Source organism: Natrix helvetica (genome assembly GCF_964273705.1).
Source record: "Natrix helvetica genome assembly, chromosome: 1".
NCBI classification, from domain to species: Eukaryota; Metazoa; Chordata; class Lepidosauria; order Squamata; family Natricidae; genus Natrix; species Natrix helvetica.
Window position 1 is genome coordinate 375,121,334 of NC_138548.1, and position 23,499 is coordinate 375,144,832.

The 23,499-nt window shown below is 41.9% G+C and overlaps 1 protein-coding gene across 1 annotated transcript in view; it reads right to left on the reverse strand.

Moving 5' to 3' along the window:
• The window catches only part of LOC309383750 (pregnancy zone protein-like), an 81,343-nt gene that overhangs the window by 32,477 nt on the left and 25,367 nt on the right, over positions 1-23,499 (reverse strand). Inside the window, exons 15-18 of the mRNA XM_081936590.1 lie at positions 10,491-10,640; positions 8,581-8,745; positions 7,489-7,552; positions 5,229-5,445 (exon numbers count right to left, since the gene is read on the reverse strand). Coding sequence (XP_081792716.1) covers positions 5,229-5,445; positions 7,489-7,552; positions 8,581-8,745; positions 10,491-10,640 — 596 coding nt within the window. The remainder of the gene's footprint in view (positions 1-5,228; positions 5,446-7,488; positions 7,553-8,580; positions 8,746-10,490; positions 10,641-23,499) is intronic.

Sequence of the window (23,499 nt, forward strand, 5' to 3'; positions counted from 1 at the left end):
GGGGGTCTTGACTAGGATAACTCAAAAAGATGAGCAAATTAAGGGTCTAGAAAGTAAAAAGGAAGTATTTGAGCTCCAAGCGTTTGCAGACGACCTGGTGTTATGGAAAAACCATTGCGGTCTGGAAGGAGGCTAATGGAAGTACTGGGAGAATATGGGGAAGCAGCCGGTCTGAAGGTAAATAAAGAAAAAACTAAGATGTTAGTGAAAAATATGACTAATGGGCAGAAAAAATGAATTAGTTGAGAGAATAAACATTCAAATAGCAAAGAAAGTGAGATATTTAGGAATACAATTAATGGCGAGATGCATAACACTCAAAGCAGATAATTACAATAAACTATTTGACAAAACTGAGGCGGATTTAGAACGGTGGAAAAAAGTTATAGCTCTTCTTCATGGGGAGAATAGCAACAGTCAAAATGAACATCTTACCCAAAATACTTTTTTTATTTTAAAATATACCAATAAGTTTGGAGAAAGAATATTTCAGAAATGTAAACAAAATGGTATCTAAATTTATTTGGCATGGAAAGAGGCCGAGAATTAAATTGAAACTTTTACAAGATTCCAAGGAAAGAGGAAGATTCAGATTGCCCAATTGGGGAAGATACTATCAAGTGGCAGCATTGACATGGGTAAAAGAATGAATAGGACTTATAAATAGAAGACTATTCGCATTGGAAGGTCATGGTATGCAAATGGGGGTGGCACACCTTCCTATGGGATGGAAAACATAAAGTCCACCAGTACTTCCAGAGGCAGCATATAAGACGAGCTCTACTTGATATGCGGTTAAGGATTAAACAACAAAACTACATGGAAACCCCAAACTGGTTATCGACGTTGGAGATGTTCGTGTATCCGAATTTTATTAATTTAGGGAAAGTAATTACTTATAAGGAGAAACTAAATGAAGGAGGTGAACTAAAATCTAGAAGAGAATTGTAGGAGGAAGGACTAGAACTGGAATGGTGGGTTTACTTACAAGTCCAATCTCGATATTGGTTACAGCATGGACAATTGGCAAGACTTATGGGAAAGAAACAAAAAGTTAACTTTAGCCACCTTGTATAAGGAAAACTTATACAAGATGCTCTATAGGTGGCACATCCCACACATAAGATTAGCAGAAATCAACAAAAACCTATCGCTACGGTGTTAGAAATGCTGCACTAGGGACCTTCTACCATATGTGGTGGGAGTGCACAAAAGCTAGGGCTCAGATAAGAAAGTATTTGGAAAAGATGCTAAATCAAAAGATGGAGTTGAGGCCAGGATTATTTCTACTGGGGATCACAAAAGAAAAACATGGCAAAAGTGGGCTATATTTAATGCTACATATTTTAACGGCAGCAAGACTGTTTTTTGCATTAAAATGGAAAAATAAAGAGACTCCCTCGGAACAAGAAATAATAAATAAGATACTGACTTGTGCAGAAATGGACAGACTGACTCTAGAGCTCAAAGACAAAGGTGAGACGGAATATCACGAAATCTGGGACAAATGGTATCGATGGTTAGAAATGAGGGGAAAAGGCCGGGACAGAAAAACACAGACAACTTAAGAATTTGAAAATATGGTATTAAAAATGTGTGATAGGTAGGAATTGGATATGTATCTGTATGATTAGTAATTATATATGAGAAAGGATCAACGGACAGGTAATGTGACTGACTACACACACCTATGTAATGGATATAAAATGTAATTGTTGTAAGATCTAATCACTATATGGAAATGTTTATGCCAGAAATGTCACACTATGTCCAATGTTTTTAATGTTTATCTAATAAGAAAAATATTTAAAAATCCGGACACTTCACAATTGGCTCATATTTATGACGCGATGTCCCCGGGGTCATGTGATCCCCTTTTGTGACCTTCGGACAAGCACAGTCAACAGGGAAGACAGGTTCACTTAACAACCGTGTCACTAATTAACAAGTTGTAAAATGGGGCAAAATTCACTTAACTGTCTTGCTTAGCAACAGAAATGTTAAGCCCAGTTGTGGTCATAAGTAATCACCTGCAATGAACTCCATCAAGGAGACACAGGATAATCCCTAACACTGATTACAAGGAGTCGCTTAACACCAGTGGTGGGTTTCAAAAATTTTTAGAACCTATTCTGTAGGTATGGCCTGTTTTGTGGGAGTGGCTCAGTGGTCATGTGACCGCGTGGGAGTGGCCTAGTTGGAAAATGTGGTGAAACTCATTTAACGACGTTCTTGGTTAGCAACCAAAATTTTGGGCTCAATTGTTATCATAAGTTCTGTTTCTTTTTCTTTCTTGCTTTTCTTTTTCTTTCTTTCTTTCTTGCTTTCTTTCTTTCTTCTTTCTTTCTTGTGTCTCTCTCCCTCTTTCTTTCTTTCCTTTCTTTTTCTTCCTTCCTTGCTTTCTTGTGTGTGTCTCTCTCCCTCTTTCTTTCCTTCCTTCCTCTTCCTCTCTTTCTTTCTTCCTTCCTTCCTACTTTCTTGTGTCTCTCTCACCCACTTTCTTTCTTTCTTTCTCTTCCTTCCTTCTTTCTTGTGTTTCTCTCCCCCACTTTCTTTCTTTCTCTTCATCCCTTCATTCCTTCCTTCTTGTCTCTCTCTATCCAACTTTCTTTCTTTCTTTCCTTCCTGTCTTTTTCTTCCTTCCTTCCTTCCTTCCTTTCTTGTGTCTCTCCCTCTCTCTCTCTTTCTTTCCTTCCTTTCTCTTCCTCTTTCTTTCTTCCTTCCTTCTTTCTTGTATCTCTCCCCCAATTTCTTTCTTTCTCTTCCTTCCTCCCCTCCATCCTTTTTTCTTGTGACTATCTCTCTCCAACTTTCTTTCTTTCTCTTTCATTCTTTCTCTTTCTCATTCTTTCCATCTCTCTCTTTCTCTCTCTCTCTCTCTCTCTCTCTCTCTCTCTCTCTCTCTCTCACACACACACACACACACCATTTCCCTCATGTCTGCCACTGACAGCTCTCAAAGAGAAGGAAGTGTAAGGACTCCTGCCTTGAGAGAGGGTTGGACTATATTACCTCCATGTTCCCTTGTATCCCTCTATGTTCTCTGTCCCATTTAGTCACAAACAGCCCCATTCACTTTAAAGTTGGTCGCAAACTCCACTCACCCCATTTGCACCCTGGTCCCATCCAAGAAGGCGAGCTGTGGGGCAGGGGAAAGGGGGGAGTCTGTGGCTCCAAGTCTCTTGATCTTCTTCCCTGTCTTAGATCTGTGCATCTGACACAACCGACAGCTCCGCCTCCCCTGCGGCTTTGCCTTTCTCTGGCCGGCGGGTGGTGGCTGTGCCGGGGGGGGAGCAGCCATCGTCTGCCCTGGAGCTGAGGGCAAAGGAGCAGCTGGTGCTCGGGCCAGCCAAGATCGGTGGGACTTGGCTCCCCCCATGCCCTGATTCTGGGTGCCAAATCTTTGGTCCTGCCCCAGTGGGCTTCAGGCACCAAAGTCACCGGATGAGGTTGCACAGGCACCTGCTGCCTTGCCTGGCTCCCACGATGGAGGGCAAGAGAGAAGTGGCGGCTGGAATGAGGTCCAGTGCAGTCCCTGGCCCTTCCCTGGAGGATCCCAGGGACCCTCCTTTGACCCCACTGTTTCTAGGGGGCGCAGAGCCCTGGGGGAACCTGGCAGGATGGGCGCGTCCCAGTTTTTCTGCATGGATTCCCCCCCATTGGAAACGAGGCAGCTGTCAAAGAGAAGGGAGCACACACCACGTGGGCTTCTCCCAATCCTCCACTCTGGCAAAGGAAGTGGATGGGCGGGGCAAGCCTGATGCAGACAGGCAGGGCAAGTGAGCAAGCAGCGACTGGGCAATCGTGGGGAGTGAGCAAGGGAGCAGGCCATGGGAGGGAGCGTTCCACTACGCGGCCTCCAGAAGAACAGGTACGGGAAGACACGCTAAATTTCACGAATGGTACGGGCGTACTGGTGCGTACCACTGAAACCCACCCCTCCTTAACACTTAATAATACAATACAATAGTAGAGGTGGAAGGGACATTGGAGGTCTTCTAGTCCAACCCCCTGCTTAGGCAGGAAACCCTATACCGTTTCAGACAAATGGTTATCCAACATCTTCTTAAAGACTTCCAATGTTGGGGCATTCACAACTTCTGGAGGCAACTTCTGTTCCACTGATTAATTGTTCTGTCAGGAAGTTTCTCCTCAGTTCTAAGTTCTCCTTCAACTTGCTTGAAGTTATGTGTCCCCAACCCCAAAGCTACACATTTTCAAAGTTATGATGGCTGCACACATGCGCATTCACACACACACACACACACACACACACCAATCTCGTTATTACATTTTGGGCACTTGGAAACCAGCCATCTGCAGCCTCAGGGGTCACATGACTGAGATTTGCAGTGGGTTTTTTTTTGCTGATTTCTGGCATTTAATTCTGGTCTCCAGCAAGCAACTCCCCATTAGGGGGGAAAAGGATTTTTTTTAACAATCATAGTATTTGTTTAATGATCATGGGGAAAAAAATCAGGGCCAGGTCATTTACAACTGCAATGATTTATAACCATAATTCCATGCTCAATTAGGATTATAAATTTAGCACTAACCATACATTTTTTGGGGGGGGGGGGATAGCAGCATAAAAGATTGCTCAGTCCTGGAGCAATTGTGCAAAATACCTCAATGAATCAGATATCTAACACAATAATATAGGTTGTCCTCAACTTACAACAGTTCACTTAGTGACCATTCAAAATTACAACGGCACTGAAAAATGTGACTTATGACCATTTCTCAAAGTTACGACCTTTGCAGCCTCCTCATTGTCATGTGGATAAAAATTCAGAGGCAGCTGACTTCTCCTGGTGCTTTCCAGAAATATTGGATTATGACTACCTTCGCGCTCAGCCAAGCCAGCTCAAACTTGCCATTGGGAATGATGGGAGGGGGCAGCTATAGCCCTCCATGCTTGGAAGCCCCCCTAGGTTGGAGAAATTGGTCTCCAGGGGAATCTCTTAGGCCCGTGATGGCGAACCTCTGGCATTCATGCCAGAGGTGGTATGCAGAGCCTTCTCTGCAGGCACGGGAGCTGTGCATTGACATGCACCACCCACTGGCCAGCTGGTCTTTGGGTCTCTGCTCTGCATGGAGGACGGGGTGACTGCATGGAGGACTTATGCAGGATACACGTCATTGGATTTTGGGGATACACATGTGCGCACTTTGGGCACTCGGTGCTAAAACAGCCATCATTGTCTTAGTCTGTGCCATGCACTTACTTTATAATAACCAGGTCCCACATCCATGTTTCAGGAAAGAAGCGCCGAAGTGTCCTTTGAGGGGCAGCCTCAACCTGAGGAGTGGCAACCTCCAGACGGGTACCAGCATCAAAAGCAACTCCAGGGATTGGTTTGGACTCAGTTCTCTTAGGAGCATAACCCACATGTAAATCCAAAGCTACAGGTTCTCGGAAACCACCACCCTTCATTTCCATCACTGTAACACAGAGAGAAAGCCATTTGATGAGTTGTACTTGGAGGTTACTAGTCCCTCCCCTCCCAGGTCCAGTTTTGGTCTTTGTCCGCATAAATTCATGGCGGATGACTGGAGGCTTCCGGACAGTTGGGCAACGGGGGAACAATGTCCTAATTTCACCACCACTGGAAGCCTCAACCTTTCCACCTTCTTTGCTTCATGGGACTCTATACCAGAGTTCAAACATCACCTGTTAGATTCCCCCGTAAACTCCATCCTCTTTGTGATGGTTACTATCAACCCCTCAATTAAAACTGTTGCTTGATGTCTAAGTATAGTCACTCATTTTGTGTGGCTGTGGTATTATTACTATCCTTTTTATCTTTTCTACTGCCCACTCTTATTGGCATCGTATTGTGATTATGATGTAAATGAAGACCCAATCATCCAAGCCAGAAGTATGTAAAAAAAAGTTAAATTACAGCAAACTGGACCAAACTCCTACTAAATTACTCTTTGACTTTCTGCCTAACCCAAATGTTTCCTTTTGACATAAGGAGTTAAACTTTGATGAGTAATGAAACATCTCAGTTTAGTAAACTTTGGTCCAGTTGCCATGATTTAACCTTTTTACGTATTATGATTATTGTTACTCTGTTGTTTGCATGTACGTTGAGAACTGTTATACCGGAGACAAATTCCTTGTGTGTCTAATCCTACTTGGCCAAATGAACTGTTCTGTTCTACTCCATTCCATTCTATTCTAATTAATATCAACCTCTCAGAATTCTATTCCATTCTATCTAATTGATGCGAGGAGGGGAGGAGGGAGGAAACCAGAAACTGACAAGATGGTGGCTCCTATTGGGTGGTCAAAGTCACACCTCTTTATATTGAGAGACATAAAAAAAAGAGAAAGGCTTCACACACACGGATCTGGCTGCCATCTTGACTTTTTTTAAAAAAAACTTTTCCTCAAATATCTTTTTACTGAGGGGGGTTTTCTTAACGTTAACCCTGTGAATTATGTTTTGCTTAGTGGTGGGCTTTTTTTGGCCTATTGATGCTTCAATGGGAGGAGAATCTGTTGCTTTATATTTATACACGGTTTCGGTTTTGCGTTGCCCTCTGGTATGTGTCTCTGTAAAAGTGAGGATTTGGGTCCTCAACAAGTCAGGAATAGCAATAGCACTTTATAAACTACTTCACAGTGCTCTCCTGTCCTCTATAAGTGGTTTACAGAGTCGTCCTCTTGCCCCCAACAATCTGGGTCCTCATTTTACTGTCCTCGGAGGGATGGAAGGTTGAGTCAACCTTATGAGATTTGAACTGCTGGCAGTTGGCAGAATTAGCCTGCAATACTGCATTCTAAACAGTGCACCACCATGACTCTTCTCAATTGCTTAAGAGAGTTTAGGTCAAGGATTTGGGGGCATCAAGAGAAAGCAAATGGCGTTGCCCACGTGGTGACATCATTTGTAACAATGGCACGGTGCAGATCATATGGATTTTAGGGTACAGAAAAATGAAACAACGGAGCTGGAAGGTACCTTGGAGGTCTTCTACCTGCTGCTCAAGCAGAAGATCCTATATCATTTCAGACACGTGGTTGGCCAATCTCTTCTTAAAAATCCCAAGTGCTAAAGAACCCAAAACTTCTGAAGACAAGCGGTTCCACTGGTTAATTGTTCTAACTGTTGGGAAAGAGCTCCTTATTTCTAGGTTGGTCCTCTCCTTGATTAGCTCTCAACCACTGATTCTTGTCCTGCCTTCAGATGCTTTGGAGAATAGGTTGACACCTCCCCTCTTCTCTATGGCAGTCCCTCAAATATTGGAAGACCGCTATCATGTCAACACTAATCCTTCTTTTCATTAGACTAAAGTAAACATACCCAATTCCTGCAACAAAGGAACAACTCAACCCCTCTGGAACAGAGGAACATAGAATCAAATCTCAGCTATCGGGGTCTCCATCCATGCAAGAGTTCCAGCACTCAATCCTGGAAGTAGTTTGATTGTAAAAGATCCCTTTCCTTATCACTTTCTCCCCATTCCAGATCTTACCATGGTCGGAGCAGTAACGCGGGATCATTAGCCTGGTGTTGGTAAAAATGTTCACGCCGAAGTCCTACCAGATGAAGCAAAAAAGCCACTGAGGAACAGTTCTTTCTGCTCATGAAAACTAATGATCATTGTTTATTCTCAGTACGTTCAATATACCCAACCTTAAGGAATATATTATTGTCCAAACTCTGTCCGATAATTTTTTTTCATAATGCTGCATCCTCTGTACATATCGCTGCCCATTTGGGACAAGCAACTGATGGAAATTGGCAGTACTGCATTCTAACCACTGTGCCATTACGACTCTTAACTCTTGGTGCAGTGATCCACTTAACAACTGTGGCAAGTAAAGTCATAAAATGGGGCAAAACTCACTTAACAAATGTCTCCCTTAGCAATAGAATTTTGGGCCTCAGTTATGGTCATAAATTGAGGACCTCCTCAGGGGTGAAATTCAGCAGGTTCTGACAAGTTCTGGAGAACTGGTAGCGGAAATTTGAGTAGTTCAGAGAACCGGCAAATACCACCTCTGGCTGGCCCCAGAGTGGGGTGGGAATGGGGATTTTGCAGTATCCTTCCCCTGCCATGCCAACCAAGCCACGCCCACAGAATCAGTAGTAAAAAAAATTGAATTTCACCACTGGACCACCTGTAAGGTCAGGTTAAATCCCAGGGCAAATGGTTAGGAGGGACAAATCATTAAGAAAATAAGGAAAGTATATCATGAATGAAGGCGACAATACGTGTCCCAGGATAATGGGATTGCAGGATCCAATCTCGGTCAGCTACCGGGACAAGAGATTTTGTCTTCCAAGCTTTCAGACTCATGCTGGAGCCCATCCTCAGGGAACATCTCTCTACCAGAAGGTGTGCTAGTTTCCTGAGGATGGGCTCCGAGCACGAGACCTAGAAAACAAAACCTCTGGTCCCAGTGACTGACCCAGATTGGATCATGCAAGGAAACTATATCCCTATGGATCTGCCCAGGAAGATACCAGAAGTCTACTTCAGCTCAGCAGAGAAGCTACTACGCACTTCTCCTTGCTTAATGAGAGCATCTCCCATGTGGAGAATCATAGATTTGATGCTTACCCTGAATATGGTGTAAGTATCCCCATCTTCAGGGTGAAAATGCACTGGGCGGCCAAGGCTTTTACCCCTGAATGGTTCTTCTGTAGGACAGGGATAAATATTGAATGTATCCCTAAAGAGGTCAGTAGAGAAGATGTAGTCCTTCTTGGGAATGAAGTTGTAAACCTGAAACCAGAAAGGCTGCAACTGAGGATGGAGATTTGAGCTAGAGGAACTTCCTGTCCATCAAGCTATCAGCCAATGAAACAGACTGTGCAATAGCAGTAGCACTTAGCAATAGCACTTAGACTTATATACTGCTTCAAAGTGTTTTACAACCCTCTCTAAGTGGTTTACAGAGTTAGCCTATTGCCCCCAACAATCTGGGTCCTCATTTTTACCAACCTCGGAAGGATGGAAGGCTGAGTCAACCTTGAGCCGGTCAGAACCGAACACCTGGAGTGAGCAATGAGTTAGCCTGCAGTACCTGCATTCTAACCACTGCGCCCCCCCTCCCCCCGGCTCTTGATAGAATGGGAGAATGGCCTTGGGAGATGAGAGAAGGCAGAGAGATCAGTTAAAAGAAGGACAAACCTGAAGCTGAGTAATGGACAGAGAAAGAAATGTAGAGAGGATCCACCCTAACCAATCAGATGATAAAAAGAGACAGCAGGTGAGTTGCACTTTCAAACCTGCAAGTTTGGTATCAGTCTCTCAAGTTCAGCAGACCAAACAACAAACACAATAAGATCAGTTAATTGTAAGGCCACATTAATAGAGTCTTGCAAGGCTGAAAGTTATCCTGCCACGTCTTTTTAGCAGTTGATCAATTATGGCAGGTCCCTTCCACGTTTCTTTCTCTGCTCATTATTTCATTTTGAGCTCCTTAGGCAGAATCTCTTTTGTCCGTTTTCCAAGGTCATTCTCACATTCCATTACAAGCTGCCACATGAAATGATGCGTTCTCTTTTACTGGAAATCTCAAAGCAGAGGCCGTCTGCTGATCCAGATGATTCTACGTTGAGACATCACTGAGACAGGCTGAGTTAAGAATTCAGGAGTGATCCAAGCAAGCATCCACGTTTGATGGAGAACCAGAATTTGGCTTCTTAGTCTGTGTCCTTCCCCAGTACTCCAGAATGGCTCTGGGACTCTGTGTCAACTTCAAAGGGAGATTTTGCTGATTGCAGCCATTGTCACTTTTCAGCTGCCACAGAGTCAGGGGGGGGGGGAGGGATGTCATTTCCAGACAGCAACAAGAAATCGTCCCCTGGGAACCAAGGTCGTCTAACCAGATGTTCTACTAAGACTCGGACAGTTTTCCATAACAATAACTGGACATTTAATTGGACAGCATGACCTGCAATTATGGGGCAGGAGGGAGATTCTATTCTTTAATTATGTGAAAACTGTGGAAACTAGTTAGAGTTGCTTTTGCTTCAATCTGTGCTGACATGATGTACTCAATAAAGTTTACTGTAGATTGGATCGTCTCAAGGTTACTTGGTTGGTTGTGTTTGTCAGTCAGAACCTTGATACTCTGAGAAGGGGACTGACTCGAATTTCCTCAGGGATTCTATTCCTAATCCATTACTTTCACCACTATAACACACTACTTTGCATTATGGCAAAATCTCTGGACTGTGATTTTGGGCTACCCTCAGTCCACATGCTTTGTCTTTCTATTTTTCCTACATTTTCTTCCCCTAAAATTAATTTATGGACAATTTTCTTTCCTTCTCCTTCCCTGCAATCCTCCCCTACCTTCTTAAATTTAGTTGTGTAAATTGTAAATTCTGGTGTAAATTGTAAATAAACGGCTGCAAGAGATCCTATTTGAAGTACATCTCTATGGACAAGTAAATCTTGGGATGAAACCAGCAGGAGCCAAGACATATCTGGACCCCAAATGAAATGCAGTCAGAACTCACCTTCTCAGGGGAGAGCTCGGCTTCAGGTTTCAAGAGAAAGACACTCTGGTCAACGGCATGGATGGCACAAAGGGAACCAGCGTTGGCTGAAAGATGGAGTTGGGTTTTCTGGCCAGGCAGACCTTCTTGCTCAGAAAACCACAGTTTGGCCTGTAAACATAAACCAGATCTTTGAAAAAGCCTCTTCCTCTCGGTGTGGAATGAATGGAAGGAGAAATTATCCAGAAGGAGAAAGTTATCCAGAAGTACTTCATGAGAAAAGTCCTGGTGGATGGGCCTATCATGCTTGCAATGGCTAAATTGATTAATTATGTATAAAGGCAGATATCTCTTTAATGGTAATTTTTACACTCTGACGATGTTAGCAGAGGCTAACGAAACCTAATAATAATAATAATAATAATAATAATAAATATTTATTTCTTAGCCGCACCCTCTCCCGAAGGACTCGGGGCGGCGTACAATAAAACATAGGAAATAAATATATAAACAAACATACATATAACAAAAACGTATACCAAGACATATACATATACAAGGAGGAGGTGAGCTGATGAATAAAAAACAATTAAAAACACAATGTTTAAAAACCCCTAAATAATTTAATACAATTAAAATACCCCAAATAAAAAACCCGTCAGGAGCGATATAGTTGGATCAAAGTTGAGCCAGGCCAGCTACTTGAAATAGGTGGGTCTTGAGTTTTACACGAAAGGAGCGGAGGTCGGAGGTATTCCTAATATCCGGGGGGAGGTCATTCCACAGGGCTGGGCCCGCCACAGAGAAGGCTCTACTCCTAGGCGCCGCCCCTCGGCACTGCCTGGTGGACGGCACCTGGAGGAGACCCTCTCTGTGCGAGCGGATTGGTCGCAGGGATGTATGGGGCAGAATACGATCCCGCAAGTAACTAGGTCCTGAGCCATGGAGCGCTTTGAAGATCGTTACCAAAACCTTGAAACGCACCCGATAGACCACAGGAAGCCAGTGCAGCTCGCGCAGGAACGGTGTCACATGGGAGTACCTAGTACTCCCCATAATTACCCGCGCGGCTGCGTTCTGGACCAACTGTAGCCTCCGGGTGCATTTCAAGGGAAGCCCCATGTAGAGAGCATTACAGTAGTCCAAGCGAGACGTCACCAGCGCATGAGTGACCGTGCGTAAGGCGTCCCGGTCCAGTAGGGGGCGCAATTGGCGCACCAGGCGAACCTGGTGGAACGCCCCCCTTGCCACGGCTGTCACATGGTCATCCATGGACAGCCGGGCATCCAGGAGGACGCCCAAATTGCGCGCCCGCTCCACGGGGGCGAGTTGGATGCCCCCGATGGCCAATGATGGAATTAATTGGCTGAACCGGGGAGCTGGTACCCACAGCCACTCCGTCTTGGAGGGGTTGAGTTTGAGTCGGTTGCCATCCATCCAGACCCGTGTGTGTGTATGTAAGTGGATAATATATTTTAACTTCAAGAGATCGCAATGGTCTGTCTCTTGTTTTATAACTACACCTGGAACTTGTATTTTTAGGATATTTCGATCTATGTATCTATGTGTACAGGTACAGGTACAAGTATAGATGTTGGTGTGTGTGTATGTATGTATGTATACACACACACACACACATATAGCAAAACCAGGGAATCAATCAATCTTCAACTCTAACATGGGAGTACACACAGAGAGAATACATGGAGAACTATAATGGAGATAGAACACGAGGAGAGAGAGCCGCTCTCACATGGCCTCTCTTATATAGACAGCTTCTTAAAGTGGCAGTAACCCTGCTGACTCATTCTCATTTCATCATCTCCATTTACAGCCTTACAGCAGCTGGTCAGCTATTAAATCATTATCACCTTAACAATGTTTTACATATAAATGACTTTTTCTGTTTTAATTGCAATAATACATGTGCAAACAACCACTTTAAACTCAATGTAAATCGTTCTAAACTTGACTGTAAAAAATATTATTTCTGTAATACAGTTGTCAAAGTCTGGAATGCCCTACTTGATTCAATTGTCTCAGCTACAAATTTTCACACTTTCAGTTACAAATTGACTTCCATGGATCTTATGTCATACTTAAGTGGTCAGTACAGGGGTTGTGCATAAGTGCACTAATGTGCCTATTGTCCCTGTCATTGTATTTTTATTCTCTTATTCTTATTCTCGTTTTTGTTTGACAAATTCCAATAAATAAAATGAATGGAATAAAGTCATCTTTGTCATGTATATTGTAACCTTGAGTTGCCTCTGTCACTAACCTCAAGCCACAATTTGACAGGATCAATGGAACTACTGGCTGACTCCCCAAAAACAGGCTTAAGTTTAGCCAATGTTTGGGGTTTTCTTTCCATTGCAACTTCGTTATGACCCACTGAGAAACTGGCATTCAAGGAAACAGGTCTGGCAACAGCCTGGACAAGCAGATAGCAAAAGGGTAACTCAAGAAGTATTTATCGGAGGAGGAGCCACGCGTCGCTGCGTTACTACGGGTCTTCTGGTTACTCCAGAATGACCCGTTGAATTCTGATCGTTTGGACGGTCCATTGGACCCAAGCTGTCCCGGAGAGACAGTGGGTGGTAAGGGGAAATTCCGGGGGACCCAGAGACACTCGCAAAGTCTCTGGAAATCCTGGGGAAACCCCTTTTTGCCTGCGATCAGGAGCCAGCCCCCAGGCTGCCGAAGTGGCTGACGGCTCCGTAAAGCAAGAGCAGGAGAGAGAGAGGAGAGAAAGAGAAACATGCCGTGTTTTGGTGAGACTACTTGAAAAAAGTATTTATTTTTTGTTTAAATTATGCAGAGGACACCCTTAATTTGGAAGATTAAAGGAAATTAGAAAATAATCGAAGACTTAGCGGCGGGTTTGAATAGAGTTAATTGAAACCATTTGGGCTTTTTGTTCTTCCCTTTTTATTTACTGGAAGCCAGACGGGACTCTCATTACTGTTGTTACAATTGCGGTTGAAGCCTTTTCTTTAATTTTAATTTTTCCTTCCTTTTCTTAAAAAAGTGACTTCACTAGAGCCTTTTATTTTTATTTTTACTTTATCCCTTTTAATGCTTAAAAGACCTTTTTTCTTTTTTCGCTGAGTTTAACTTTCTTTTTCACTAAAGGCAGCGCTTCGAGGGGCTAGGGATTGGATACATTTTAACACTGCTATTTTAACACTGCCATCTAGCGGACTTTGAAACATTGTTGCCAATTCCTACTGCTGGGACTATTTTGAGAAAAAACTTCTATCCAAGGTTGAGACCTGATAAGCAAGAAACACAGCTGTTTATAGCAGGCTGTTTCTTGTGGAGCTGTAAGGTCTGGAAACTTATCTTGGAAGACTTATAAGAGAAAACTGACTTTGGAAATTATATCAAGTGTCTACACTATTTTACTGGGGATGTGATGATTGTTTCTTTTTCCTGGTTGGTGTGTGTGCTGTTTGTCTTTTTTTTTTCCTGAAGTCCTGGAGCCTGGAAGCGCTGAATAATTTTTTCTTTTTTTTATTTTATTTTTTATTTTTTCTCCTCTTGGTCCGTAATTTTTTCTCTTTCCATTTTTTTTCCTTTTTTCTTTTTTGAAATAATAGAGATACAATTTTTTTTCTCTCTCTTCCCATTCCCTTTATTTACCTCTATCTTTCTTATACAGATTGTCTTTTTTGTCCCCTTCTCTCACTTCCTCTTTTTGCCCCCTCCTCCTTTTACCTCTTCTTATTAAATCTTGCTCTCTCCCCGTATTACTCCTATCTAACTACTATACACTTTTTTCCCCTTTTTCCTCCTCCCTTTCTCTTCTCTTCTCCCTACCTTCTTTCTCTCCCAATGTTAATTGCAATTGGACTGAACCACAAAATGAAGAAGAAGAAGAAGAAGAAGAAGAAGAAGAAGAAGAAGAAGAAGAAGAAGAAGAAGAAGAAGAAGAAGAAGAAGAAGAGAGAATAAAATAGCAAGATGAGTAGAAAGCCAACACCAGTGGGCTCTACAACAACAACCCCTGCCTCGTCACCGGCAGGAGGACAAAGATCAATACAATCTATGATTCAACAGGAAAAAGAGAAGACTATATCATTAGATTCAATTATGCAAGCAATACAGAAACTTCAAACAAGCTCTGATGAAAAATTTGATACACTTGTAAAGAAATTGGACAATGTGGAAACGAAGATGGAGAAGATAGAAAAAAAACAGACGAAGCAGAGAGAAATATAAAAGATATACAACAGTGGGTCAAAAAACAAGAAGATGTTATGCAAAAAATTGCTGAAAGAGAGAAGCAGAGAGAGAAGAGGGACGAAGAGTTTGATTCCAGATTGAGTGAAGTGGAAACAGAAAGCAGTGTAATAATTGGATTGGAGATGGAGCGCTCTGAATATTTTCTGAGGTTTCAAAATATAGTAGAAGAAAAGGGTGAAAATTTGCCACAAATAATATCTGAAATTCTCATAGAAATATCAGGGATACCTGAGGAGAAGATAATGGACGGGATAGATGAGACATTTCGAGTTAATACAAGATATGCAACGAGGAACTCACTCCCAAGGGAGGTCCATGTAAGATTTACGAAAAAAGCACTAAAACTACAAATCCTGCAAAATACAAGAGATAAAAAACTGGAATACAAAGGCAAGGAGATTGCAATTCTAAAGCAAATACCAAGAAGGGTGAGAGAGAAGAGAAGAAAATACCAATTTTTGACCACAGTTCTACTTAAAATAGGAGTTAATTATAGATGGTTGATTCCGGAAGGCCTCATGTTTGTATGGAAAGGACAGAGATACAGAATTGATACAATTGAGAAGGCAGAAGCCTTCTATACAGAACATTTGAGAGGAAAGGCAGAGAAGCCTGGAAATGAAGAGCCATCGGTGCAACTGCTGGATCTACCCATAACCGGAATTGAGAGGACAGAGGGTGCTGTAGGTGGAATTGACATTGAAGAAGGTGCTGTTGGGGGTGTAGAGAGCAGAGCACAACGGGAACCAAGATCAACTAGAGCTATAAATCCTATATATAAAACATCAGGATGGAAGGAATAAAATTACTTTCTATTAATATAAATGGACTTAATTCGCCATATAAACGAAACAAAATATTTCACAAATTAGGAAAATTGAAATTAGATATAATCTGCCTACAAGAAGTACATATCCAGCAAAGAAATAGTCATCTATTAGTACAACCAAAGCTGGGGAAAAATTTTATTTCATTAGCGGATTGTAAACAAAGAGGTGTGACTTTTTACATTAAAGATAAAATCCCTGCAAAACAAATCTTTACAGACGAAGACGGAAGAATTTTAATGGTGGAGTTAATGGACAATGCTAGGAAAATACTGCTAATTGGAATTTATGCACCTAATGAAAAACAAGATGACTTTTATAAAAAAATCCACAAGAAAATTTCTGATTTAGACTATGTTGACATTTGCATGATGGGAGATTTTAATGGTATTGTAGATCAGAACTTGGACTATAAAACCCACAAAACAACAAAATTAAATAGAAAAACACTCCCAAAGTCCTTCTTCAGGATGATGGATGAAATAAACCTAAAAGACGTTTGGAGAGAAAGGAACCCCACAAAAAAACAATACACCTTCTATTCAAACAGACACTCATCGCTCTCTAGAATTGACATGATTTGGGCCTCAACGGGCATATCCAGCAGCATACTAGACGTTGAGATTGAGTCAAACACTTGGGCAGATCACAATCCAATGGCAATAGGCTGGAGACAACAAAGAATAAGATCTAGATGGACACTAAATAACAGGATATTGAAAGAGAAAGAATTTGTGGACGTCTGCGACCCACCACATGTTTATTGGACCCGTGTCCCTCCTGGCTTGTACTGGCATCCTGGGAGGTTACGCGCGACTGGCTCCTGGGCCTAGTGAACGCTTCGTTGGGTGAGGGGTTTCTGCCGGCCGCCTTGAAAGAGGCGGTTGTGAGGCCCCTGCTCAAGAAGCCTTCCCTGGACCCAACGGATCTAGTCAATTATCGTCCAGTCTCCAACCTTCCTTTTTTAGCGAAGGTTGTAGAGAGTGTGGTGGCACAACAGTTCCCACGTCACCTGGAGGAGAATGATTATCTAGACCCGCGCCAGTCTGGCTTCCGACCCGGGCACAGCACGGAGACGGCCTTGGTCGCGAAGCCATAGGAACCCTGGGGGCAAGTGACCATGCAATATTGGAATTCAACATTATCCAAACACAAGTAGTAGAACAAAGTCAAACTAGAGTCTTGGACTTTAAGAAAGCTAATTTCAATAAACTTAGAGAGAGCTTGGGAAAAATTCCATGGATGAGAATCCTCGAGGGGAAAACAACTCAAGAAGCTTGGGAAATTTTGAAAAATGAGATTACAAAAGCCCAGTCTAACACAATACCAATGAAGAAGAAAAACAACAGCTCCCAAAAGAAACCAGCATGGCTGCATAAACAACTATCTGACAAACTGAAAGACAAAAAAAGTAAGTATAAAAAGTGGAAGGAGGGGGACATAACTAAGGCAGAATATCAGCAAATAGCCCGAGCCTGTAAAGATGAAGTGAGGAAAGCTAAGGCTCACAATGAAGAAAGGCTTGCCACAAAAGTAAAAATTAACAAAAAAAGCTTCTTCCAATATGTTAAAAACAAGAAAAAAGTTAAGGAAACAATTGGTCCATTGCTAGGAGAAAGTGGCAAGAAGGTGACAAGCAACAGGGAGAAAGCAGAACTATTTAACTCATGTTTTGCATCTGTCTTTACACAAAGGGATAAAACAGTCCAACCTATCAAAAGCAGCACCACAAAATTAGGAACACAAATTGAAATAGGGAAGAAAATGGTAAGTGAGCACCTGTCTACCCTAGACGAGTTCAAATCACCAGGACCGGATGGATTACACCCCAGAGTTCTGAAGGAACTAGCAGACGAGATCTCAGAACCACTGAATTATATCTTTCAGAGATCCTGGAACACCAGGGAACTACCAGAGGACTGGAAAAGAGCTGATGTGGTTCCCATCTTCAAAAAAGGGAAAAAATTAGATCCAGGAAACTACAGACCTATCAGCCTAACCTCAATACCAGGAAAGATTCTGGAAAAAATAATCAAGCAACGAATTTGCGAACACCTAGAAGCAAACAAAGTAATAGCCAAAAGCCAACATGGATTTGTCAAAAACAGATCATGCCAGACTAATCTTATTGCATTCTTTGATAATGTGACAAAATTAGTGGACCAGAGGAATGCCGTTGATATAGTTTACTTGGACTTCAGTAAAGCTTTTGATAAGGTAGACCATAACCTACTACTAGATAAAGTAGAAGAATGTGGGTTAGACAGCATCACCACCAGATGGATTGGTAACTGGCTGACCAACCGCACTCAACGTGTAGTTCTCAATGGAACTGCATCTACATGGAGGGAAGTATGCAGTGGAGTACCCCAAGGCTCTGTTTTAGGCCCAGTACTCTTCAACATCTTCATCAATGATTTGGATGAGGGAATAAATGGGGAACTCATCAAATTTGCAGATGATACCAAGCTGGCAGGAATAGCCAACACTCCAGAAGATAGGCTTAAGATACAGAAGGATCTTGACAAACTTGAACATTGGGCACTATCTAATAAAATGAAATTCAATGGTGAAAAGAGTAAGGTTCTACATTTAGGCAACAAAAACGGAATGCACAGGTACAGTATAGGTGATACCTTACTCAGTAGTAGTAACTGTGAAAGGGATCTTGGAGTCCTAGTGGACAACCATTTAAATATGAGCCAGCAGTGTGCAGCAGCTGCCAAAAGAGCCAACACAGTTCTAGGCTGCATCAACAGAGGGATAGAATCAAGATCATGTGAAGTGTTAATACCACTTTATAATGCCTTGGTAAGGCCACACTTGGAATACTGCATTCAGTTCTGGTCGCCACGATGTAAAAAAGATGTGGAGACTCTAGAAAGAGTGCAGAGAAGAGCAACAAAGATGATTAGGGGACTGGAGACTAAAACATATGAAGAACGGTTGCAGGAACTGGGTATGTTTAGCTTAAGAGAAAGAAGGACTAGGGGAGACATGATAGCATTATTCCAATATCTCAGGGGTTGCCACAAAGAAGAGGGAGTCAAACTATTCTCCAAAGCACCTGAGGGTAGAACAAGAAGCAATGGGTGGAAACTAATCAAGGAGAGAAGCAACTTAGAACTGAGGAAAAATTTCCTGACAGTGAGAACAATTAATCAGTGGAACAGATTGCCTCCAGAAGTTGTGAATGCCCCAACACTGGAAGTCTTTAAGAAGATGTTGGATAGCTATTTGTCTGAAACGGTATAGGGTTTCCTGCCTAGGCAGGGGGTTGGACTAGAAGACCTCCAAGGTCCCTTCCAACTCTACTATTGTATTATTATTGTATTGGTTGATGATCTCTGGAGGGCCAGAGATAGGGGTTGTTCCTCTATCCTGGTCCTATTAGATCTCTCGGCGGCGTTCGATACCATCGACCATGGTATCCTGTTGCACCGGCTAGAGGGGCTGGGAGTCAGGGGCACCGTTTTACGGTGGTTTGGCTCCTACCTCTCTGGCCGGACGCAACGTGTGTTGGCAGGGGAGCAGAGATCGACCCGGAGCCCCCTCACATGTGGGGTGCCACAGGGGTCGGTCCTCTCGCCTCTCCTGTTCAACACATACATGAAACCGCTGGGCGAGATCATCCGTGGTTTTGGGGTGGGATACCATCTGTATGCTGATGATACTCAGCTATACATTTCCACCCCAAACCACCCCAACGAGGCTGTTGAAATGATGTCCCGGTGTTTGGAGGCCGTACGGGTCTGGATGGATGGCAACCGACTAAAACTCAACCCTTCCAAGACGGAGTGGCTGTGGCTTCCGGCCTCCCGGTTCAACCAGTGGCTTCCATCTCTGGCCATTGGGAGCGTGCAACTGGCCCCCATGGAACAGGTGCGCAATTTGGGCGTCCTCCTGGATGCCCGGCTGTCCATGGATGACCATGTAACAGCCGTGGCAAGGGGGGCGTTCCATCAGGTTCGCCTGATGCGCCAATTGCGCCCCTTATTGGACCGGGATGCCCTACGCACAGTCACCCATGCGCTAGTGACGTCTCGCCTGGACTACTGCAATTCTCTCTACATGGGGCTTCCCTTGAGATGCACTCGGAGACTGCAGTTGGTCCAGAACGCGGCCGCGTGGGTGATTATGGGGAGGACTAGATACTCCCCTGTAACACCTCTCCTGCGCGAGCTGCACTGGCTTCCTGTGGTCTACCGAGTGCGTTTCAAGGTTTTGATTATGATCTTTAAAGCGCTTCATGGCACAGGACCTAGTTACATGCAGGATCGCATCCTGCCCCATACATCCCTACGACCAATCCGCTCACACAGAGAGGGACTTCTTCAGGTGCCGTCCGCTAAACAGTGTCGGGGGGCGACACCCAGGAGCAGAGCCTTCTCTGTGATGGGCCCAGCCCTGTGGAATGACCTCCCCCGTGACATCAGGATTATTTCCGATCTCCGATCCTTCCGTGTACAGCTGAAGACCCACCTCTTTCAATTATCTGGCCTGGCTCAACCGTAAATTTTTTCCTTATTCCTCCTGACAGTTGTTTTAAATTTTAAATTTTTAAATTGTGTTATTGTAAATGGGGTATTTTAATGGTGATTTTTAATTGTCTAAATGTGATGTAATTTGTTACCTCCTCCGTGCATGTATGTCTTTGTATATGAGTATGTTTATGTGTCTGTACATGTTTTAATGCTTTATATGTTCCACTGTACGCCGCCCCGAGTCCTGTCTGGAAAGGGAGCGGCTAATAAATTTAAATTTATTATTTATTATTATTATTATTGTAAAGAAAATGGAAAAAGAATTGACCTTTTTCTTTAAAGAAAACAAAAAAGAAGACACGTCCTTACAGAATCTCTGGGATACAATGAAGGCCTTTTCTAGAGGTTTGATAATAGACTATACAAGAAAGAGAAACTTAAAGAAAAGACAAGTGTCTAAGGATTTAGAAAAAGATTATAGCACACTGGAAAAAGAACTACAGAAATTTCCGCAAAAGAAAGAGATTAAAATAAAGATGGACACAATAAAACACAAACTGGACCTACTCGAAAAGGAGGACTTGGCTCAAAAAATCAGAGGCGCTAAACAGAACTATTTTGAAAATGCAAACAAACCAGGCAGATGGCTGGCATATAAACTGAGAAAAGAAAGAGAGATCAAGAAAATACTACAACTAAGAGACGAGCAAGGACAATTGCACTATGGAAATATGGAAAAAAAGAAAATTATACAAGATTACTATGCCAAGTTGTATGAACAAGAGAACATAAAAGAGGAAGAAGTGAAACAATATTTACAAAACGCCAAACTCCCCCAAATACCAAATGATACTAGAACTATACTTGAAGATAAAATAACAATGATGGAATTAACCGAGGTCCTTAAAAGACAAAATAATGGGAAGGCCCCGGGACCGGATGGCCTTCCTGTGGAATTCTATAGAGCACTAGAAAAATCCTTGGCCGTTCCCTTACTAGAAGTTATGAATGAAGTAATGATTGAAAGCAAAATACCTAATTCATGGTTGGAGGCATATATTACATTGCTACCCAAAGAGGAGGCAGACCATGCGCAAATTAAGAACTATAGACCTATTTCCTTGTTGAACTCAGATTATAAGCTATTTGCTTCCATATTGGCGGAGAGACTGAAAAAATACTTAAATGGGTTTATCCATCCGGACCAAAATGGTTTCTTACCAAAGAGGCAAATTAGAGACAATATAAGGACAATTCTGGACACCTTGGAATATTATCAGGTCCACCCCGGAAAGCAAGTGGCCTTGATGTTTCTGGATGCGCAGAAAGCCTTCGATAATGTGAACTGGATGTTTATGATACAACAAATGGAACAGATGAACTTTGGTAAGAACTCTATTCAAGCTATACAAACGATTTACCACAAGCAAACAGCCAAGATAATGATAAATGGAGAACTGACGGATCCAATTGAAATTAAAAGAGGTACGAGACAAGGCTGTCCACTATCACCATTGCTTTTTGTTTTAACATTAGAGGTACTAAATAGAAAGATTAGAGAAGAGGGAGAAATAAAGGGAATGACCATTAAAAAGGAAGAATACAAGCTGCAAGCATTTGCTGACGATCTAGTCTTCATTCTTGAGGAGCCATTTCAATCTGCACCTAAATTGATAGGAGAAATTGAGGCGTATGGAGAAGTTGCAGGTTTAAAAATAAACAAAGATAAAACAAAGATTTTGACCAAAAATATACCCCGAAAACAAAAAGAAGAATTGGCGGAAAATTTGGAAATGCAAATCACAAATAAAGTTAAATATTTGGGGATTCACCTAACAGCCAAACGCAGCACCCTTAAAGAAGATAATTATCTTAAATTGAAGCAACAAATTGCAACAGACTTGGCAAGATGGGAGAACCTTCAATTTTCAATGATTGGTAGAATCGCAACAATTAAAATGAATATCTTACCTAGACTGTTATACTTGTTCCAGACTATTCCAATTAAGTTGGGGAAAGGCTATTTTGAAGAATTAAATAAAATGGTGTTGAAATTCATATGGCAAGGGAAAAAAGCAAGAATAAAATGTAAATTGTTACAAGATGCCAAATCAAGGGGAGGGTGGGGCCTACCCGATTGGGAGTTATACTACCAGGCAGCTAGTTTGATGTGGATTAAGGAATGGATAATGCTAAGAAATGGTAGGCTTTTGAATTTAGAGGGTCATGACCTGCTGTTGGGGTGGCATGCATACTTATGGTATAAAGGAGCTAAAGAGCATGGTTATTTTAGAGATCATTTTATAAGAGAGGCTCTGTTATCAAATTGGGAGAAGGTTAAGAGGTTGCACTACTTGAAAATTCCAGTCTGGATCTCAACTATTGAAGCTTTTTCATATCCAATAGTATATAAAAGGGAAGAAACTGTTAGATATGCTGAATTATTGAATACTGAGGGTGAACTTAAATCTATACAAGAATTGAAAGAAGAAGGTATTGAACTCAATTGGTATTCATATGTGCAAATACATTCTAGATACAATGAAGATAGAAAAAATGAGGGCTTTTATAATAAACCGACCGAATTAGATAAAATTTTAACAGGCAATGATGAAAAAGTAATTAAAAAATTTTATGATTATCTATTAGAGGTGAAACTATATGAAGAACAAGTGAAAGGATCTATGCTAGCTTGGGGAAAAAACTTTGGACATGGGATTGACTTAGAAAAATGGCAAAAATTGTGGACTCAAAATTACAAAATGACAATGTCAGTTGCATATAAAGAAAACTTGTATAAGATGTTTTATAGGTGGCACTTATCCCCATCGAGAATAGCAAGAATGTCGAAGAATAAGTCTGAAAAATGCAGGAAATGTCAACATACGCCGGGCACATTCTACCATATGTGGTGGACCTGTCCTGAAGCTAAAAGATACTGGACTAAAATACACATGTGGTTGGAGAAAATGATACATAAACATATAGACTTGAAACCAGAACTTTTTCTATTGGGAATAGTACCAGAAATATACAATAAGGACTTGAAATATTTGATTATAAATGTCTTAACAGCTGCTAGAATTGTATTTGCTAAACATTGGAAAAATGAGAAAGTACCAACAGAGGAAGAAATTGTTCGGAAGATAATGGATTGTGCTGAAATGAGTAAACTTACATTTGAAATTAGAGAACTAGAGGATGAGCAATTCTATAAAGTATGGGAGTTGTTTTATCAATGGTTGGATAAAAAAACCTGGAAATGAACTTTTTACCCCTTTATTCTATCTTATATGTAATAATAATAGAAAGCTATACTTAATGTTGGGGAAATTTTTTTTTCTTTTTTCTCTTTTTATATGTGTTAAGCTTTATCTATGAAATAGACTACCTACTTATACGATATAAGAACAACAAGGTATTCAATATATAAGATTTAAATTTAAATTGATTTAAATTGTTAGGTATGAT